We start from the raw sequence: 17,456 nt of genomic DNA, 5'->3' as shown, positions 1-17,456 counted from the left end.
TCCTATTTCGATACGTGGCAACGTGTTCTTTGCGAGAATGCATCGAAATACTTCAAGTTTCAGCACTCTTGTATTTCAAAAACCATTTAAGTCCCGAAGACTACCTATCTCGATTCAGCTTCGATTTTAGGAATCTTCATCACAAATAACATTCTCGGAAATGGCTATCCAAAGCCATTTTTCTCTTCGAACCTTAAGTCTTCGAAAAACATATATAACAATCGAAATCTCCAGCTAACACTATGTCACAAAATAGATTAAAAAGTCCTGCGTTGATTTCAATTGAAAATAATTTTTTAAAGCACCTTGATTATGAACAAATTATTAACGATTTTACAACCAAAAATGCTACGAGGATGATATTTAAATAATTTTGAAGATTTAGCCAAGAAGAAGAAAAAGAAAAATAAGTCTCTTTATACTAGTTTATATTTTGATGTAGTATAAAGATTGATTCAAAGATCCATATTTCTATTTTATTTGCACAATGTCATAAAAATGTGTTTTTTATTCAATTATTTCTTTTATTTTTATGTATTTCTTGTTAAAAAAATGATAGGAATACCATTATTTTGATTCGTCCAAAACATCTAAATTCAAATAACCTCCCACTAATTCTGTCCATCTAAGTATTTTTCACGAGCAGTGGTAGGTTAAATTGTGTTAGTATTATAACTTTGCCTTTTTTTTTTTCTTTTATTATTTGCTATAACTGACCTCAAATTATAACAATTTTGACTCTCATCCCTCACGTTCGTTAATTGATACTACTCGTCTTTCGCTAACAACATCACATCTCATAACAGAAAAACACAACCCACTTGAATCTCGTCTCATCTTCTCTTCATTATCCTGCCTCCAATCCTGATTTTTTATGGGAAAATCCGTTGAATCCGTTTTCATAAAGGGATTATCACGGGTCGTATCATCTTCAAAACCATACAAACACAAAACAACCCAACCCGTATCACCGAACCGGGTCCCCACTCCACGAACCACAAAACAAGACCTCACTGTTAAGGCAGAATCGCCCAAGAAGATGGACGCTATCGAACGTCGAACGCCTCTCGCCAGTGTTGTCGCTGATTGCACTAAGCGGTGGTTCCAAGACACTCTCAAGGAGGCCAAAGGTGGGGATAGCACCATGCAGGTTTTGGTTGGTCAAATGTATTACTCTGGTTATGGTGTTCCCAGAGATCCTCAAAAGGTCATTTATTTTTAAATTATATCGCTGATTACTAACCCTAATTATTGGTTCTAGAATTCTGATTGTACTGTGTTGCGAAATTTGTTTATAGGGATATGCTTGGATTAATAGAGCATCAAAAAGTAAAAATTCAGCTTGGAAAGTAAGCGAAAAACAGCCAGGTAAGATGCTCTCTATCTTATGTTCAATTTTATTGAAATGTTGTTTTGTATGTTCTGATTTTTGTTTATTTTGTTTACATATAGGTTATAGAGCAAGTGATTCTGATTCATGTGATTTGGAGAACAAATCTTCTCCTTAGTTTGCAAGTATGAAGGTAATGGTTAGACAAAATCAATGATTTGTTGTGTTGTTCTTTTCCCTTAAAGATGATATCATATAATAGTCGAAAATGTCAACTATATTCCTTGCTGTACATTTATGAAGCCTAAATGAATATAGGTTTGTTTCCGTTTTTTCTTATAATTGACCACCTGCTATCTAGGACTATGACAGTAACTCTTGTACGGAGGCTTTAATCTACAGTCCTCAATTCTTTGGAAGATCATAACTGCAAGTGCTATTTCACGACTCTGATACTAATTAGTAGTATGGTTGCTATCTGGGTGCATTCTGAATGAGACGATAAGCTGCAGTTAGTATTATCACTATCTTAACCTCCTGTTTGGATAAACAAATCAATTAAACACATAGCATAAACACTCGTGGTACTAGTGTTTTGTGTATAAATTATTTCTATAAAAAACATAAAATTAAATTAATTTTTTTTCGTATAAACTATAATCATAGACATTCCGGGAGAGTTTATTGAAATAAGTTGAAAACAACCCATGTCCGTGTCATAAGTTGTTTCTATAAATTGTTCCAAACAATTTCACTAATGATCATGTTGGCAGATGAAACTTTGATAAGTCAATCCAAATAGGCCCTATTGTTGTTGTTCAGCTGGGTGTTGCACCTATTTTGTCTGTATTGAGTCATTTAATGCTTATTAGCATGACAACAAGCGTGTAGTCTACTTGGTTGTTGCTACTGTTAAGAGTCCCACATCGGATAATATATGGCCTGAACATGTCCTTATAAGTGGGGGCAATCTTCACCCTACAAGCCGGTTTTTTAGGGTTGAGTTAGGCCCAACCACATTTCTTAACAGCTACAATTGGCATGAAAAGCTGCCCAATAATAACAAAGAGTATGATAAGTATCTCAGTGTATTCAGTATGATAAGCTTCAATCGGTATGGTCAATGTTATAAGCCCTTTAAGGAGGTTAGGTAAGTTCACATTTATTTTGAGCGTTTTATGTTTAAGTCAATTAATATGATCACAAAGTGTATTTGGTGACCCTGATAGTGATAAGTGAGACACTGAGACTCATCATACTGAACTATTGCAGCACTGGTGATCACCAAACCAGCAAAACGATATTGGGGTATAATTGCCTCATGAGATGTAAAATATATTCATTGCAGAATGTACCCCCATGAAATATAATTTCTTATAAGTTATAACTACAATGTCAAAGACCAATCATGAGAGTGGACTAGACGATCGGGACTGCTTTCTTAAAAAACATATACAATGTTTGGAAATACAGTTGTTGTGCAAAAGAGAACAATTTTGGCTGCGAATTGCGGTGTGATAGTGTTAGGTCTGGGGCTGAAGTTAGTGGCCGAAAGATCCATTACCATTACTACATATGTCTCAGGGCCCAAAGATATGGATGATCTACACACTTAAGGGTTAATCAGCAACAGGGGAGTGAGCAGTTGCTGAGTTGGTAATTTCTAGAAGAGAGAGGATAATTTTTTCTGTTATGATCAAGTTGTAATAAAAGGGGTAGTGGGTCCATTTTTCCGGATATCTCGGAATATTTCTAAAGTTGTTAGAATGGAGACCACACACTCTCTGTAAGGGCTGAGCCCTGTGGCAGTGGAAGTACCATTTTCCCTACAAATCCCTTATTTCTTCATCAATAATACTACTGAATCTCGCTAAATTTCTTCTTGTTCCTTCTGATGCATTTGTGATAATTTCTGGTTCCTAACAGATAGACACAATATGGAAAGTGCTATGCTACATACAATTGGCAGTGGTCACTTCTCAGACATGCATGATCAAGCCATAGCGAATTGATAATTATGTTTGTGATAACAAGTGTTTAAATACGTTTAGGATTAGGTTTCAAAATAGCAAGCTTGCTTGGTACTATGGTGATTCTAAGAGACCTGTACCTGTTAATGAGAATCTAGGGAAGTTTAGATTGTTATGAAATATGCTTTTAGTTCTATTATTACCTTGGGCGTTTTGTAAGTAATGTTTTGGCTTGACATATGATTCTTCATTTTTGTAGTGACCTGTAGTTGTTGGGCTCCACATCTTGGCACTCTTAGTGTTTTTATAACATCAAAAGCCTGATTTTATATTTCTAATAATGCAGACTGCATCTCTCATACCACTCTCTGTTCCATTTGTTTCAAATCGTAAGTATTTCTACTTCTATGTCCGTTTCTCTGCAAATGTAGTCATAATCTTTGACATGTTTCTTTTTTCTTTTACAGAAAAGTGTCCTTACTCTCTTTCACCTGATCTTGGCCGGTACTGCATTACTGCCTTGTCAATGAAGAGGAAGTGTTTGAAATCCCCGTTTGAATTTGCTGCATTGTGCAGCAAGTATTAGCATGCATGCCCCTTTATACAAGACAACTATGTCTTCTTTCAATCTTCTAAAATAAGCTTTTTGTATTCTATGATATGTAACCACTGGTGGAGCCGTACATATTTGGTTTATCAAAAAATTTATTGTATTTTAAGAATTATGAAAGGTGTTTTATGAATTATGAAGAGCATGAAAAATAGCCTCTCTTAAATTATTTTCAACATTACATTGTTATTGCTAAGAGATAATCAAATGAAATTGCTGATATTTTAACCATGGTGGCTTCATTTTAATCTTACTCTTAATTTTTTTTTATGGCAATTCACTTGTATTTCTACTTTGAATGATAATAAAATGAAATGATCTTTCTTTCATGAAAAAAAGTTGATTTATGCGAGTGAGTAAGATCACCTAAGTAAAAGTGTTTTTTCACTTCAAGTCTTTGAAAAAAAAAACCCATTTATATATATGACAACAAATTATACCAAATATCAATTTTGAATAGTGTGATTTGGTGGCAACAAGATGAGGTTTATTTTATTAGAAAACTTCCTTATCTTTGTAACACTTTCCAATACTTCAATTTTCTTCCTTACGGAAAGTAAAAGCTTCCTTAATTTACGTTAAGAATCCAATTTCTGTCTTCATCTTGTCTTTTTCTCTTCTATATTTTATACTATTTGGTTTGATTCGGTTCCAAAAATCATTACAAAGTCTCTTTCTCTTCCTCTTCTGTCATCTCTGATAAAGACTTGAAAACCATCACACACAATCAGAATGGCTAATGTAAGAGCCAACCAACCATTGATCATCTTTCTGTTATCATCTATTTGCCAGAATCTGATCTGATATATTCGTTCTTCTTACGCTTCATCAGGTGGTGGAAGTGAAAGTTGGTTTGCACTGCGACGACTGTATCAAGAAAATCCTTAAAGCGATAAAAAGAATTCAAGGTACTTTTCATATTACTTCTTAAAAAACATGGACTGTTTACTGAAATGAGAACCTATGCATATGTTTGGCTTTGCAGATATCGAAACGTATAACGTTGATACAAAGCTGAACAAGGTTATCGTTACCGGGGACGTCACGACAGAACAAGTTATCAAAGTTCTTCACAAAATTGGAAAGAATGCAACTCCCTTTCAAGAAGATGCAGTTTAGCTTTTCTAGTATAAAGTTTTCCTTCTTTGCAAAAAAAACATATTGTACTTATGATTTGTCTGTAACTTAATAATAACATGTTTATTTATGCTACATAATAATATTAATTTATATTATTAAACATTTTAAAACAGTATTAAATTAATTAAAAATATTTGTTTACTCAATGCCTAACTCAATGCTCTCTAGTTATATTTTTTTGTACAAAAATAGAGTTTGCAAGAGAGTGATTGGTTTCTATAATAAGAGAAGTTGAAGGTGAACCATCAAACATGTTATTTCCAAAATACAAGGAAAGCCTCTTATTCCCTCATCACTCTTATAATCTTTTCTCTTTCACTATCTTCTTCTCTAGGAAAATACTGTTGAAACAATAAAGACAAGTTTCATTTGCTACAAGTTCATATATAATACAAATGGATGTTATAAATTCTACAGTAATATGCACACATCCTTCTGGAAGTTCTCACAGGAGTGTGTGGATGTTAGGAAACCCACTTAGTTCTCCCACTCCTCTTCTCTTTCTGCAGGTCTCACTTATTACTGTAGTTACACAACTCATGGATGCTTGTCTCAGACCACTAGGACAAACCTCCCTTGTATCTCAGATTCTTGTAAGCTTTTTTTTTTATATTCCATCAATCATATAACTAGATAATCACATTCGTCCGTGTCGGTGTTACGCAGAATGTTACACTTTATTTATTATAATGTTGTATGTTAGAAAGAGGTTGGTTGTATTTAACTAACATTGTGAATACCTGAATAGGGAGGATTGGTATTTGGTCCATCGATGTTGGGGCACAAAGAGATGGTGACAAATATCTTATTCCCTATGAAAGGTTGTCTAATACTTGACACAGTAGCAACTTTCTGCCTCAATTTCTTCTACTTCATAAGTTGTGTAAAGATGGATACTGGAACAGTGCTGAAAACGGAAAAACAAGCCATCACAATTGGTATTTCTGTATTCGCATTTGCATTTGCATTCCCTCTTGGATTATCCTTTGCATTGACCAGTTTTATTTCCATGGACAAAACCCTCGCGTCTGCTCTGCCGTTAATAGCCATATCACAAAGCTTTACGGTATTCATCAGCATCTCTGTCCTTCTAACAGAGCTTAAAATCCTAAACACCAATGTCGGCCGTCTAGCATTATCATCGGCGATGTTTACCGATGTTGTTAGTCTCCCTATGATCACACTTATATTTGCAGTATTGCAGGTTAAACATAGTAATAAGAGTATGCTGACACTACTATGGATCCTTCTATCCATAGCTGTACTCTTGGTTGTTATCTTCTATGTAATAAGGCCGACTATAATATGGTATGCGGGCCGGTTAAATGGAAAACCGGTCGACGAATTCTTCTTTGTCTGTATCATTCTGTGTGTTCTCTTCACTTCATTTTGCAGTGAGTTCATTGGACAGCACTATTCTATGGGACCGATATTTTTAGGCTTGGCTGTTCCTGAAGGGCCGCCTGTAGGATCGACTTTGATATCGAAAATGGAAACGGTTTCTGGTGCTTTTTTGTATCCATTATACCTTGCTGTCAATGGATTGCAGACTGATATATTCAAAATCAACCTTCAGGCTACTTGGATTGTAACTGCCGTCGTGCTAGTTGGTTTTGTCGCAAAGATCATTGCTGTTATTTTACCAGGTTATTATTACAATGTTCCCATGAAAGATTGTCTTGTGATTGGGCTAGTTCTCAATGGCAGAGGTATAGCTGAGCTCTGCATGTACAATTTAATGAAGAACTCCAAGGTAAATTGATATTTCATACGAGTAAGTTCAATCGAATATATCGAAACTTCGATGTATTTTTTGTCATGCAAACTTTGTAAAATTTGATTTTGATTCTACAAAACTTTTGAGTGAGTGACTAACATGATGCATAAAAATATCTTTTTTATGGCAGCTATTAACAGGACAACTGTTCTCTTTATTGGTGCTGACCCTTATAGTGATAAATGGTATCATAGCACCACTGGTAAAATTCACATATAATTCTTCATCCGAGTATCATTCCGGAAAAAGAATTTCAATACAACATACAAAGCGAGATTCCGAGCTCCGAATCATGGTATGCTTTAACAAGAATGAAAACATACCAACAATGCTCAACATCATAGAAGCATCTTGTGCAAGCAGAGAGAGCAATATTGAAGTTATAGCACTTCTCCTTGTAGAGCTTCTAGGAAGATCAAGGCCTCTTCTCGTCGCTCACCAACCGCATGACACGCTTCCGGTAACCAATTGTGATTTAACTCAACTCGACAATGCATTGAAGCAATATGCACAGCTCAATGAAGGGTGTGCACGTGTTCAATCATTCACATCAATCTCCGACTTCGATACAATCCACGAGGACGTCTGTCGAATATCCTTCGACAGAAGAGCCAACATTTTGATCATGCCATTCCACAAAAGATGGGAGATAGATGGAACCGTCGAGGTAAAAAATAGAGGAATCCAAACAATAAACACTAACGTCCTCGAAAGAGCGCCTTGTTCAGTCGGAATCCTCATCGACCGAGCTATCTTAAGCGGTTGTCCATCGCTTTTAATCGGTAAATCAACATACTATGTAGCAGTACTCTTCATTGGAGGTGCAGATGATGCCGAAGCATTAGCCTATGCTAGTAGAATGGCTAGGCATGAGTGTGTGAATGTAACAGTTATTCGGTTCCTTGTTTTTGGAGAAGAGAATTCAAAAGACAGAAAATATGAAACTGATCTTGTAGATGAATATAGATATCATAACAATGGAAATACAAGGTTTGAGATAAGTGAAGAAGTTGTGAGAGATGGAATGGAATTTTTTTCTAGTGTAAGAAGAATGGTAGATTGTTTTGATTTAGTTATGGTAGGGAGGGCACATCCACAATCAGTTTTGTTACATGGACATGATCAATGGAGTGAGTGTCCTGAGTTAGGTGTGGTTGGTGATATGTTGGCTACACAGGATTTTGTGACAAAAGCATCTGTGTTGGTTGTGCAACAACAAAGAATGGGAGGGAGATTCATTAACCAAAATGTTATGCCAAATCAAAGGGATCAGCTTGTACATAACGTTCCAATGAATGAACCACCAATACCTTCTTGTACTATTTCAATGGATAAATATGACAGAAAGTAGATAGGTTTATTTCATTAGTGCTAATTTTTATTTTATTTTATATTTTTTAGTTCACTCTATTGAGTTTCCTTAGAAATTTTTGTTTATAAAGGCCAATTGATGATTCTTACATGAGTCAATTCTATTTGACTCATGAGTAACATTTTAACATCACTTCATAATATCAAAAGATTAAAAAGGATTTAGATTTTCTGCAGTCAAAAGCGATTATGAATCATTAAATCTTTCACAAATAGTTCATATTTTTTCAAATGTGTGATTGTGTGAAAATTTCTGTGCATGTCTGGCGTAGTAGATATAAGTGTCGGCCGGCCCTATGCATATGCAGGGAGAACCACAACACATGACCTCAAATAATTGGAAAGAATGCAACTTGTTTTGATGAAGATGCATCTTAATTCCACCATAATTGAATTTTACTACTCCCTCAAAATAATTGGAAAGAATGCAACTTGTTTTGACGAAGATGCATCTTAATTCCACCAGAATTGAATTTTGCTACTCCCTTAGTCTCATACAAAGTGTTTGTGTTTTATTTGTCTCCAAATAAATGTCTCTTTACAAAATCAATACAATATTTTTTTTCACTATTCAACTACTCCACTAACTATAATTAATAAGAACATTTTAGTAAATGATACTCCTCTGAGCCGACTATGCCAACCACCAAGAAGGGGTCCCACTCCTTCTAGAATATTCTGAACACATGAGGATTATCATCCTAATAATCATGAGAGATTTCAATTGCAAGTGCATCCAATGACTCTCTAGATTTCACGGCTAATAAATAATAAGTTCGTTGTTTCCCTCTCTCTATATATAGAGAGACGCCAAATTGAGGTATTAAGTTTCAAATTCAATTTCACCACACTCTTCTTCCTCACTTACTAACTTAAACGTTAGAGTACTAATCTTTCAAGTTCCTCTATTCCACCGCATCATAAACTTGATCCGCTATCACCGTCATTTCCTCTCTCGTTTCTGGTTCTAGAACAGAACAATGTCGCCTTCTGTAGGAATTGACTTCTGATTCCTATGATTTCCACGAATTCACATTCACTCTCAAACTTCGCTATTCGTAACTTCTTTCGATCAACAGAGTGAAAGCATTTGCGATCAAATGCGAGGATCCATCACGTCTTGATTTAACCAAGCATAACCTTAATTTTGTTTCCTCAGATTCCTAGATCATCAGTTCTTGCAATTCTCAGTGATAGCTGGATCTAAAGCTACTGGATTCGCCAATGCTCTACTGGTAAACAATCAACCGCCTCTCCCCCTCCACAAAACACCAGAGGTCCTAGAACGGTTGTTTCACTACATCCCGACCTAGTTCAAGCTTCGCAGTTGGCAGATCTATTCAAGTTACTCCAATAGAGACTTCTGTTTCACATCCGATTACACAACCGAAAGCCTTGCTTGGCCTCCACGCTCTACAAGCGGACCTCAGCATATAAGGTGCTAACGAACTGTGAACAAAATGTTTAACATTGTTTGATAGCAAAACTCACACGCACTTGAAGTGAGGCTTTGACACTAAGTATAAAGCCTTCACATCGTTCCCTCCCACGAAAATACTGTCCAAGAAGTTGCTTCAAGAAAGACCAAAGAGAGATGAGGCGCCCCTGTCGAAGGATCAACGTTAAATTAATAAGTATCATACTCCCCCTCAGAGCCCTGGGGGAGACCTCATGCTCCGTCTCCGACTCAGGAAGAAACTCGTTAGAGAAAGGTGCAACCGAAGCACCCATTTCCAGTAAGAATCCTGGAAAGCAAGATCCTGAATTCCATGGAGAAGCCATCTAAGTTGGGGGAATATGACGAAAATGGAAACTCAATTACTTCAGTGCCGAAGATGCGCTGAAGTGAAAGCTGTATGCATTAACCTTGACCACGCCGACTCGGTTGTGGTTCAATGGTCTGCCCAGCCGGTAGTATCGACTCTTGAGCAGACTTCTGTGAGAGGTTCTCTGCGCATTTCATAGCCCAAAAGCGACAACCTGTAACTGAATTTTCCCTGAGCAAGATCATCCAAGAAAAGGAGAGTGCGAACGGTCATATATCGACCGACTCACAGAGGTCCCATTCGAGATGTAGGGGACCCAAGAAGGTCTTCAGTGCTGAATCTTTGAGAATGACCTTCTGAGAGACTATCCCTTCAGGAGGAAGTTATGAAAGAAGAAAGAAAAATATGTCTAGGAAATGTTAACCATGTTTGAACCTTATATGATCCTAGAAGAGAAACTGACCATGCATTTCAAAAATCCTTCCTCTTTCAAATCTCACTCCAGTCGCCCAACTGAGAAGAATTCCCATCGACGTCTAGATGACTTCGGCTGGGGGTATACTGGAGAAGTACGACAGGTAAACCTCTGATGGTCTTCGGAGAGAAAACTTATCAATACTATGCAAATACTTAAAAAGGGGAATCCAACCTCCTTGCTCCGTTTGAGAGACACCTCAGACTGATAAATCAAAATATCGCCGCTTCTTCCAGAGCCAGAATTACAACATCGGCGATTGGATCCAGCTGAAGGATGTCATTGAAGGAATAATCAAGAGAGGTCGGCTAACCGAGTATGTCAAGAGGAGAAAGTGGAATAGAGAAGATTCACTTAAAGGTAAGTCTCATTCGAAGATTGCAAAGGCCAGAACAAGCAGAAAAAGCAAGGAGGCAAAAAAATGGAAAACACCCATTCATCGCCGCCATAATCAGAGAAGCACCCTAGGCAAATCTCTCCTCCAAAGGCACCATGAATAGGAAGGAACTACTTCAGAAAAACTGCCTGACTGGCCTATGTTGGGATTTCTAGACTCGGAGAAAGTTGGAGGCGTTCCAACGAGATTTTCCCCTCGTAATCATTGCTACAATTGGGCAGTTTGACGTGTCTCAGATCCTCGTTGACGGAGACAACTCCTGCAACATCATGTACTTGGAGTTGTTTGAGAAAATTAATCTGGGATGAAGCGGTTTATTGCCAAACGAAGGCTTTGATCTCTAATAGAGCCATTACTTGTCCATGGGGATATGTGAAATTGGTGGTTTATGTAGGTTACGGAAAATATATTCGGGCGGTAAATTCTTAATTTCTTGTTTTTCCTTGTTGAAGTGTTTACAACTGCATCTTGGAACGACCCTTTCCAGCCATACTGGACGCTGTTGCCTTGCCCGTGCACGTCAAGCTTAAATATCACAACCTGCAAGGAGAACCGATCACTGTCACCGCTGACCTAGAGAGAGCAAAAAGAATACACCAGACTCTCTAAAAAGATCGGGGAGAAGGCATAGTCATGGAGATCAACGTCGCTTCGCTCATCAGAACACTCAACATGATGGACATCAGTGCTCCAAAAAGTGGCTGAACCGGCCAAAAAGATGGGTACGAGTTTCAATTATTAATTTTATATAAAAAAAATGATTTGTACATACATGAATAACTTGAAATATATAAATACATAAATTGTATATATTGTGTTTAATATAATTTTTATAATTAACCCATCGAAATTTATACGGTGGTGAAGACTTGAAATTTAAGAGTGTTCTTTTTGAAGATTCAGGTTCAAATTCTCTTTAGATGTTAATAATTTCAGTGTTAGACTTCAATTGGAGCCGATCTTATGATTGAATACTGAGATTTAAAATAAAAATAAAATATATTTTTCATAATTACAGGATTATAGGAATTGGTTATATATTTTCTATATCAATTTTCACAATCCTCTGAATGAAAGTTATACCAAAATAGAGTTTTCAAGAGAATGATTGGCTTTTAAAACAAGAGAAGTTGAAGGTAAACCATGAAACATGTTATTTCCAAAATAAAAGGAAAACCTCTTAATCCTTCATCACTCTTATCATCTTTTCTCTTTCACCATCTTCTTCATTGTATGAAAAATACTGTTAAAACAATACAGCAAAGTTTCCGTTGCTACAACTTCATGTATAATAAAAAATGGATATTATAAATTCTACAGTAATATGCACAAGTCCTCCTCTTAATACTCACAAGAGTGTGTGGCAGTATGGCAATCCACTTTCTTCCCCAACTTCTCTTCTCTTTTTGCAGGTCTTTGTTATTACTATAGTCACACAATTCCTGGATATTTGTCTCAGACCACTTGGACAAACCTCTCTTGTTTCTTATATTCTTGTAAGCTTCTTATATTCTATCATCTTCATAATATTATTTATTACCTATTAATCACATTCGTCAGTGTCCAAAAGGAGTAACGACATTTCCCGTTTGCCTTGTATTTTTATATAAACTTTATTAATATGTATTTATATCTTTATTATATAACTAACTTTCCTCATAAACTGAATAGGGAGGATTGGTATTTGGTCCATCAATTTTGGGTGACAAAGTGATGCTGACAAAATTCTTATTCCCTATGAAAGGTTCTCTAATACTCAATATAGTGGCAACTTTCTTCCTCGGTTTCTTCTACTTCATATGTTGTGTAAAGATGGATACCGCAGCAATGCTGAAAACAGAAAAACAAGCCATCACAATTGGACTTTCGGTTTTCGTATTCACATTTATAATCCCTCTTGGATTAGCCTTTGCATTGACCAGTTTTGTTGCCATGGACAAATCTCTCATCGAGGCTCTCCCTTTAATAGCCATCTCGCAAAGCTTAACTGTGTTCATCAGCATATCTGTCCTTGTCACAGAGCTAAAAATCCTAAACACAACTGTTGGCCGTCTGGCATTATCATCTGCGATGTTTACCGATGTTTTTAGTTTTTCTATAACAGTATTTATATTTGCAGTATTGCAGGTTAAGACTAGTAATAAGAGTATGCTGACACTAGTATGGATTCTTCTTTCTATAGGCGGAATCATTATTTTAATCATATATGTAATGAGGCCGGTTATGAAATGGTACATTGCACGATTAAACGGAAATCCCGTCAGCGAACTTTGCGTTGTCAGTATCCTTCTATGTGTTCTCTTCGCTGAATTTTTGAGCGAATTCATTGGGCAACGTTTTGTAATGGGAACAATATTTTTTGGCCTAGCTGTTCCTGAAGGGCCGCCTTTAGGATCGACTCTGATATCAAAAATAGAAACGCTTACTTGTGGTTTTATGTATCCAATATACCTTGCTGTCAGTGGATTGCAGACTGATATATTCAAAATCAGCATTCACACTACTTGGATTATAACTGCCGTAGTGATGGTCTCTTTTTTCGTAAAGATCGTTGCTGTTATGTTGCCAGGCTATTATTACAATGTTCCCATGAGAGACTGTTTTGTAATTGGGCTTCTTCTCAATGGCAGAGGTATCGCCGAGCTCGCATTATACAATGTCTGGAAGGAAGGCAAGGTAAATCGATAATTCATACTAGCAGCGCAGCCTACTGCCCGTTTGCCTTCTATTTATGTATAAACTAAATTTCTCTAATATTGATTTTTTTTAATATATCGAAATTTCGATGATACTTAAGAATCTATTTTTTATGGCAGCAACTAACTGGGCAACAATTCTCTTTATTGGTTCTGACCCTTCTACTGATAAATGCTATCATATCACCACTGGTAAAATTCGTATTTAACCCTTCAGGCCAATATCGTGCTGGAAAAAGATGTTCAATATTACATATGAAGCAAGATTCCGAGCTACGGGTCATGGGATGCTTTTACAAGAATGAAAGCAGCCCAACAATGTTCAACATCATAGAAGCCTCATGTGCAAGCATAGAGAGCAATGTTACTGTTATAGCACTTCTCCTTATAGAGATTCTCGGAAGATCAAGGCCTATTCTCGTCGCTCACCAACCGCATGATACACTTCAAACAACAAGATGTTATTCAGCTCCACTCGACAAAGCATTGAAGCAATATACACAACTGAATGAAGGTTATGCATATGAGGAATCATTCACATCGGTCTCCGACTTCGACACAATCCACGAGGACATCTGTCGAATATCCCTCGATAGAATAGCCAACATTTTGATCATGCCATTCCACAAAAAATGGGAGATAGACGGAACCGTCATGGTAAATAATAAAGCAATCCAAAAAATAAATATTAAAGTCCTTGAAGGCGCTCCTTGTTCAGTCGGAATCCTCATTGATCGAGCTATATTAAGTGGTTCTGCATCGCTATTATTAGGAAAGTCCGCATACTATGTAGCAGTAATCTTCATTGGAGGTCCAGATGATGCCGAAGCACTAGCCTATTCTAATAGAATGGTTCGACACGAGTGTGTGAATGTATCAATTATTAGGTTCCTTATATTTGGAGAAGAGAATTCAAAAGATAGAAAACGTGACAGTGATCTTATATCCGAGTATAGATATTATAACAACGGAAATAGGAGGTTTGAGATAAGTGAAGAAGTTGTGAAAGATGGATTAGAGTTTTCTTCTATAATAAGAAGAATAATAGATTTTTTTGATTTGGTTATTGTAGGGAGGTCACATTCACAATCAGTTTTGTTACATGGACTAGATCAATGGAGTGAGTGTCCTGAGTTAGGTGTGATTGGTGATATGTTGGCTTCACCAGATTTTGTGACAAAGGCATCATTGTTGGTTGTGCAACAACAGATAATGGGAGGGAGATTCGCTAAACATAGTGTTATGCCAAGTCCAAGGGATCAGGCTGCTGTACGTGATGTTTCAATGGATGATTCAACAATACCTTCTTGTAGTATTTCAGTGGGTAAATCTGACATATAATATAGATACATCTAATTTATTAGTGCTATGTATAACAATCATGATCATCTCCAACACCTCAAAATATAACAAAGAAAGTAATATGGAATTATACACATACCCAGAGTACCAAGGACCCATGTCCTAAAAGTAAGGCTTCAAATGCTTCTTCTTCACCTTCTCAAATTCTTTAACAGAGAGCGGGTGAGCGAGAGGCCAACTGTTGATTTTTAAGACATCAAAAACAAGATATTAAGATAATGAAAAAACAAATTGATATAATGATTATATTAATGTATTATGAAAATGTGATTTCCCATAGTAAATATTTCCTCAGTGTACTTCTGTTCCTAGGGATCATGGCACTGTTGTGCATTGCATTTTGCAGGGAACTATGGCCAGAAAATAGTTTCGCAAAAACAAAACAACTATAAATAATACAAATTTCATTGGGATGACTAGACAATATAACAAGAACACAAGATCAAGTTAAAAACATCCCAAGAAATTCAGGCGCAAAATTTCATTTATGTTCAACAGCAGTCTGCCAAATCAAGAACAAAAACTGGCATATTCTAAAGTTTTCACGTGACTAACTTCTACCGGAGTTTAATATTAGAAGGATTTTACAATACAACTTCAATACTTTGGAGCACGTAAAACAAAAAACCATACTAACATACAGAAATATAGCAATGTTTAGCACATAAAAAAGAATTACTCACCCTGTTGACCTTTCAACCACATAGTTTGCAATGTAAAGCCCAATAAACATAGCCCAAAGTAAGTAGATGGGGGAAATCTCATCTGACAAACCAGGACATGAACCATTGCAGGCTATCTAAAACATTAAAATAATTCTTGCATCACAACATGTAAAGGACCACTACAGACAAAGATACACAAGATTATATAAATTATAATAAGAAACACAATGGATGAGATATATATTTTCAAAAACAAAGATAGATTCATCCTCATATCCACCCCCGTTGACCGAAAACTAGGAAGATGGTACACTGCAGCCACTAAAATCCAGGCTATGTACGTGCAAGTGGATGCCATATCAGTTCTAATCTTGTAGAATCTGTCAGATTCACTTGTATCACTCCTAGAGTGTGTTCGATCTTCTCCTCATAATTCGACAGCACCATGTTGTAAGGTTTGACATCTGTATCGAACATGCCAATCCTTTTTATCATAAACTGGGGCATTAGGTTAACAGGTGCTCCCCATCTACAAGGACCTTATTTATTCCTACATGTCCGACCCTAGCCCTAATATATAAATGCTAGCTTCAAGTGATTTCTCATACCCTGATCAGGTCTTTCGAAGAATGCATTTTGTTCTTCGACCGCTCCATTATTAAGCACATAGTAACAAACTGGTTTGTGCTTTGCCATTTCCTGTTCGTCAGCTTCCTCACATTCTTCGATTTCTGTTTCCTGGTAATATTCATGGGGTAAGACCGACACCACATTGCAGTTTAGATTAACAGATGACACCCCATCAGATTCGAAGTCATCTGTCAGCATCTCCTCTTCCTTTATTGGATTTTCCTTCACCTTCTCATTCACCATCTGTGTTTCTGAAGTGAATAGCTTTCGACCTACAGGTGGCTTGCTTGAACTTGCCGCTCCAAAAGGGAATTTGCTGCTGCTGGATTCTTCCACATCCCTCGACTTCAATTCTCTTTCAGCTTCCTTCATCCTCTAGTGTCGCTTCCACTGAGATCTTGACATTGGATATTTTCCTTTGTAGTTTTCCAGCCTGTATGCCTCTCTCTTCGACGCTTGGAATTGTTTCCTGTACGCCATTGCAGTCCTTCCTCCTTGGTCGAAGCTTCTCCATTTTTCTCTTCCTGCCTTAATCTGAGTCCACCTATTAGTAGGCACAACAACAGGGAGTTTGAAGGTAACTCTCCTTGCCTTGAGATGAGGGTTATCTTGTCTCTTAGATATTCCTCTTTTTTCGAAAACATACATGTTGGGGTGTAATACGGTGAACTGACTTTATCGAAATGTATGGCAAGCAAGAGTCGCCATCGACTTTTATTTTATCCAAATTAATGAAAGGCTAAAAGAACAGAAAAAACCTTTTTAAAAGAAAACTGAGTTCGGGGGGTAATTTATACAAAGGGAAGGTGTAAGGCACCCTTTGCATCCATGGTTTTCCATGGACCCTTAATTGCTTTGCTCTTTTTGAAACCAAAAGTTTAGAAATGTAGAAGAAGAAAATAAGGACTTTAGCTCATAAATGAGCGTAGCCTTATTGAAGTTTTTTTAAGAAAAAGGGTAGAAAAGGAATTTAAACCAGAGCATGCAATTAAGGGCAAATTACCTTGATATTTATAAAAAGATTCTTTAGCCTTTCAGGGCTATCCATACCATAGGAGGGTAGGAAGTCCGTTTATTTGGAGGTTGAAGGGTCGTCGCAATTATCGTTTGCCATAAGACTGTCCCTGCCATAGAGGGGCAGGTAGTCTAAGGGAAGGATCAGAATAGCCATCATTATTAGGCAACCAGAGGACACCTCAACATTTCGTAGGCAACTTCGAGGGACGAGATCATATTAGCGAATCGAAGGCAGCATCATTGGGACTTA

General features: G+C 36.9%; 3 protein-coding genes across 5 annotated transcripts; all 3 read left to right on the top strand.

Annotated features, from left to right (window-relative positions):
• The first annotated feature begins 724 nt into the window (after positions 1–724).
• LOC131661985 (uncharacterized) lies at positions 725–3,538 on the top strand. 2 transcript variants are annotated; one of them, XM_058931651.1, is made up of 4 exons: positions 725–1,207; positions 1,299–1,368; positions 1,453–1,523; positions 3,257–3,538. In XM_058931651.1, exons 1-3 carry the CDS (start codon positions 875–877, stop codon positions 1,506–1,508), a joined length of 459 nt encoding a protein of 152 aa, XP_058787634.1. In that variant the 5' UTR covers positions 725–874; the 3' UTR covers positions 1,509–1,523; positions 3,257–3,538. The 2 variants fall into 2 exon arrangements, with proteins under 2 accessions (XP_058787634.1, XP_058787633.1); XM_058931650.1 differs by lacking the exon at positions 3,257–3,538 and adding an exon at positions 1,692–3,250.
• Positions 3,539–3,561: 23 nt separating this feature from the next.
• LOC131661983 (cation/H(+) antiporter 15-like) lies at positions 3,562–8,659 on the top strand. Its single transcript, XM_058931646.1, has 6 exons — positions 3,562–3,689; positions 3,768–4,651; positions 4,743–4,818; positions 4,896–5,643; positions 5,799–6,803; positions 6,958–8,659. The coding sequence occupies exons 4-6, from the start codon at positions 5,446–5,448 to the stop codon at positions 8,176–8,178; spliced, it is 2,424 nt and encodes an 807-aa protein (XP_058787629.1). The 5' UTR covers positions 3,562–3,689; positions 3,768–4,651; positions 4,743–4,818; positions 4,896–5,445; the 3' UTR covers positions 8,179–8,659.
• Positions 8,660–9,221: 562 nt separating this feature from the next.
• LOC131661984 (cation/H(+) antiporter 15-like) lies at positions 9,222–14,873 on the top strand. 2 transcript variants are annotated; one of them, XM_058931649.1, is made up of 4 exons: positions 9,222–11,558; positions 12,249–12,332; positions 12,508–13,512; positions 13,653–14,873. In XM_058931649.1, the coding sequence occupies exons 3-4, from the start codon at positions 12,550–12,552 to the stop codon at positions 14,871–14,873; spliced, it is 2,184 nt and encodes a 727-aa protein (XP_058787632.1). In that variant the 5' UTR covers positions 9,222–11,558; positions 12,249–12,332; positions 12,508–12,549. The 2 variants fall into 2 exon arrangements, with proteins under 2 accessions (XP_058787632.1, XP_058787630.1); XM_058931647.1 differs by having other exon boundaries at positions 9,222–12,332.
• Positions 14,874–17,456: the final 2,583 nt, after the last annotated feature.

This window comes from Vicia villosa, linkage group LG3 (genome assembly GCF_029867415.1).
Source record: "Vicia villosa cultivar HV-30 ecotype Madison, WI linkage group LG3, Vvil1.0, whole genome shotgun sequence".
Taxonomy (NCBI): Eukaryota; Viridiplantae; Streptophyta; class Magnoliopsida; order Fabales; family Fabaceae; genus Vicia; species Vicia villosa.
Note: the sequence above shows the minus strand (reverse complement) of the source record. Positions and strands in the feature narration are given on the sequence as shown.

Coding starts and splice junctions, on each gene's coding strand:
- LOC131661983 (XM_058931646.1), top strand. CDS start 5,446: ATGGATGTTATAAATTCTACAGTAATATGCACACATCCTTCTGGAAGT. Junction 5,644..5,798: donor CCCTTGTATCTCAGATTCTT/GTAAGCTTTTTT, acceptor ATACCTGAATAG/GGAGGATTGGTATTTGGTCC. Junction 6,804..6,957: donor ATTTAATGAAGAACTCCAAG/GTAAATTGATAT, acceptor TTTTTATGGCAG/CTATTAACAGGACAACTGTT.
- LOC131661985 (XM_058931651.1), top strand. CDS start 875: ATGGGAAAATCCGTTGAATCCGTTTTCATAAAGGGATTATCACGGGTC. Junction 1,208..1,298: donor TTCCCAGAGATCCTCAAAAG/GTCATTTATTTT, acceptor ATTTGTTTATAG/GGATATGCTTGGATTAATAG. Junction 1,369..1,452: donor AGTAAGCGAAAAACAGCCAG/GTAAGATGCTCT, acceptor GTTTACATATAG/GTTATAGAGCAAGTGATTCT.
- LOC131661984 (XM_058931647.1), top strand. CDS start 12,135: ATGGATATTATAAATTCTACAGTAATATGCACAAGTCCTCCTCTTAAT. Junction 12,333..12,507: donor CTCTTGTTTCTTATATTCTT/GTAAGCTTCTTA, acceptor TAAACTGAATAG/GGAGGATTGGTATTTGGTCC. Junction 13,513..13,652: donor ATGTCTGGAAGGAAGGCAAG/GTAAATCGATAA, acceptor TTTTTATGGCAG/CAACTAACTGGGCAACAATT.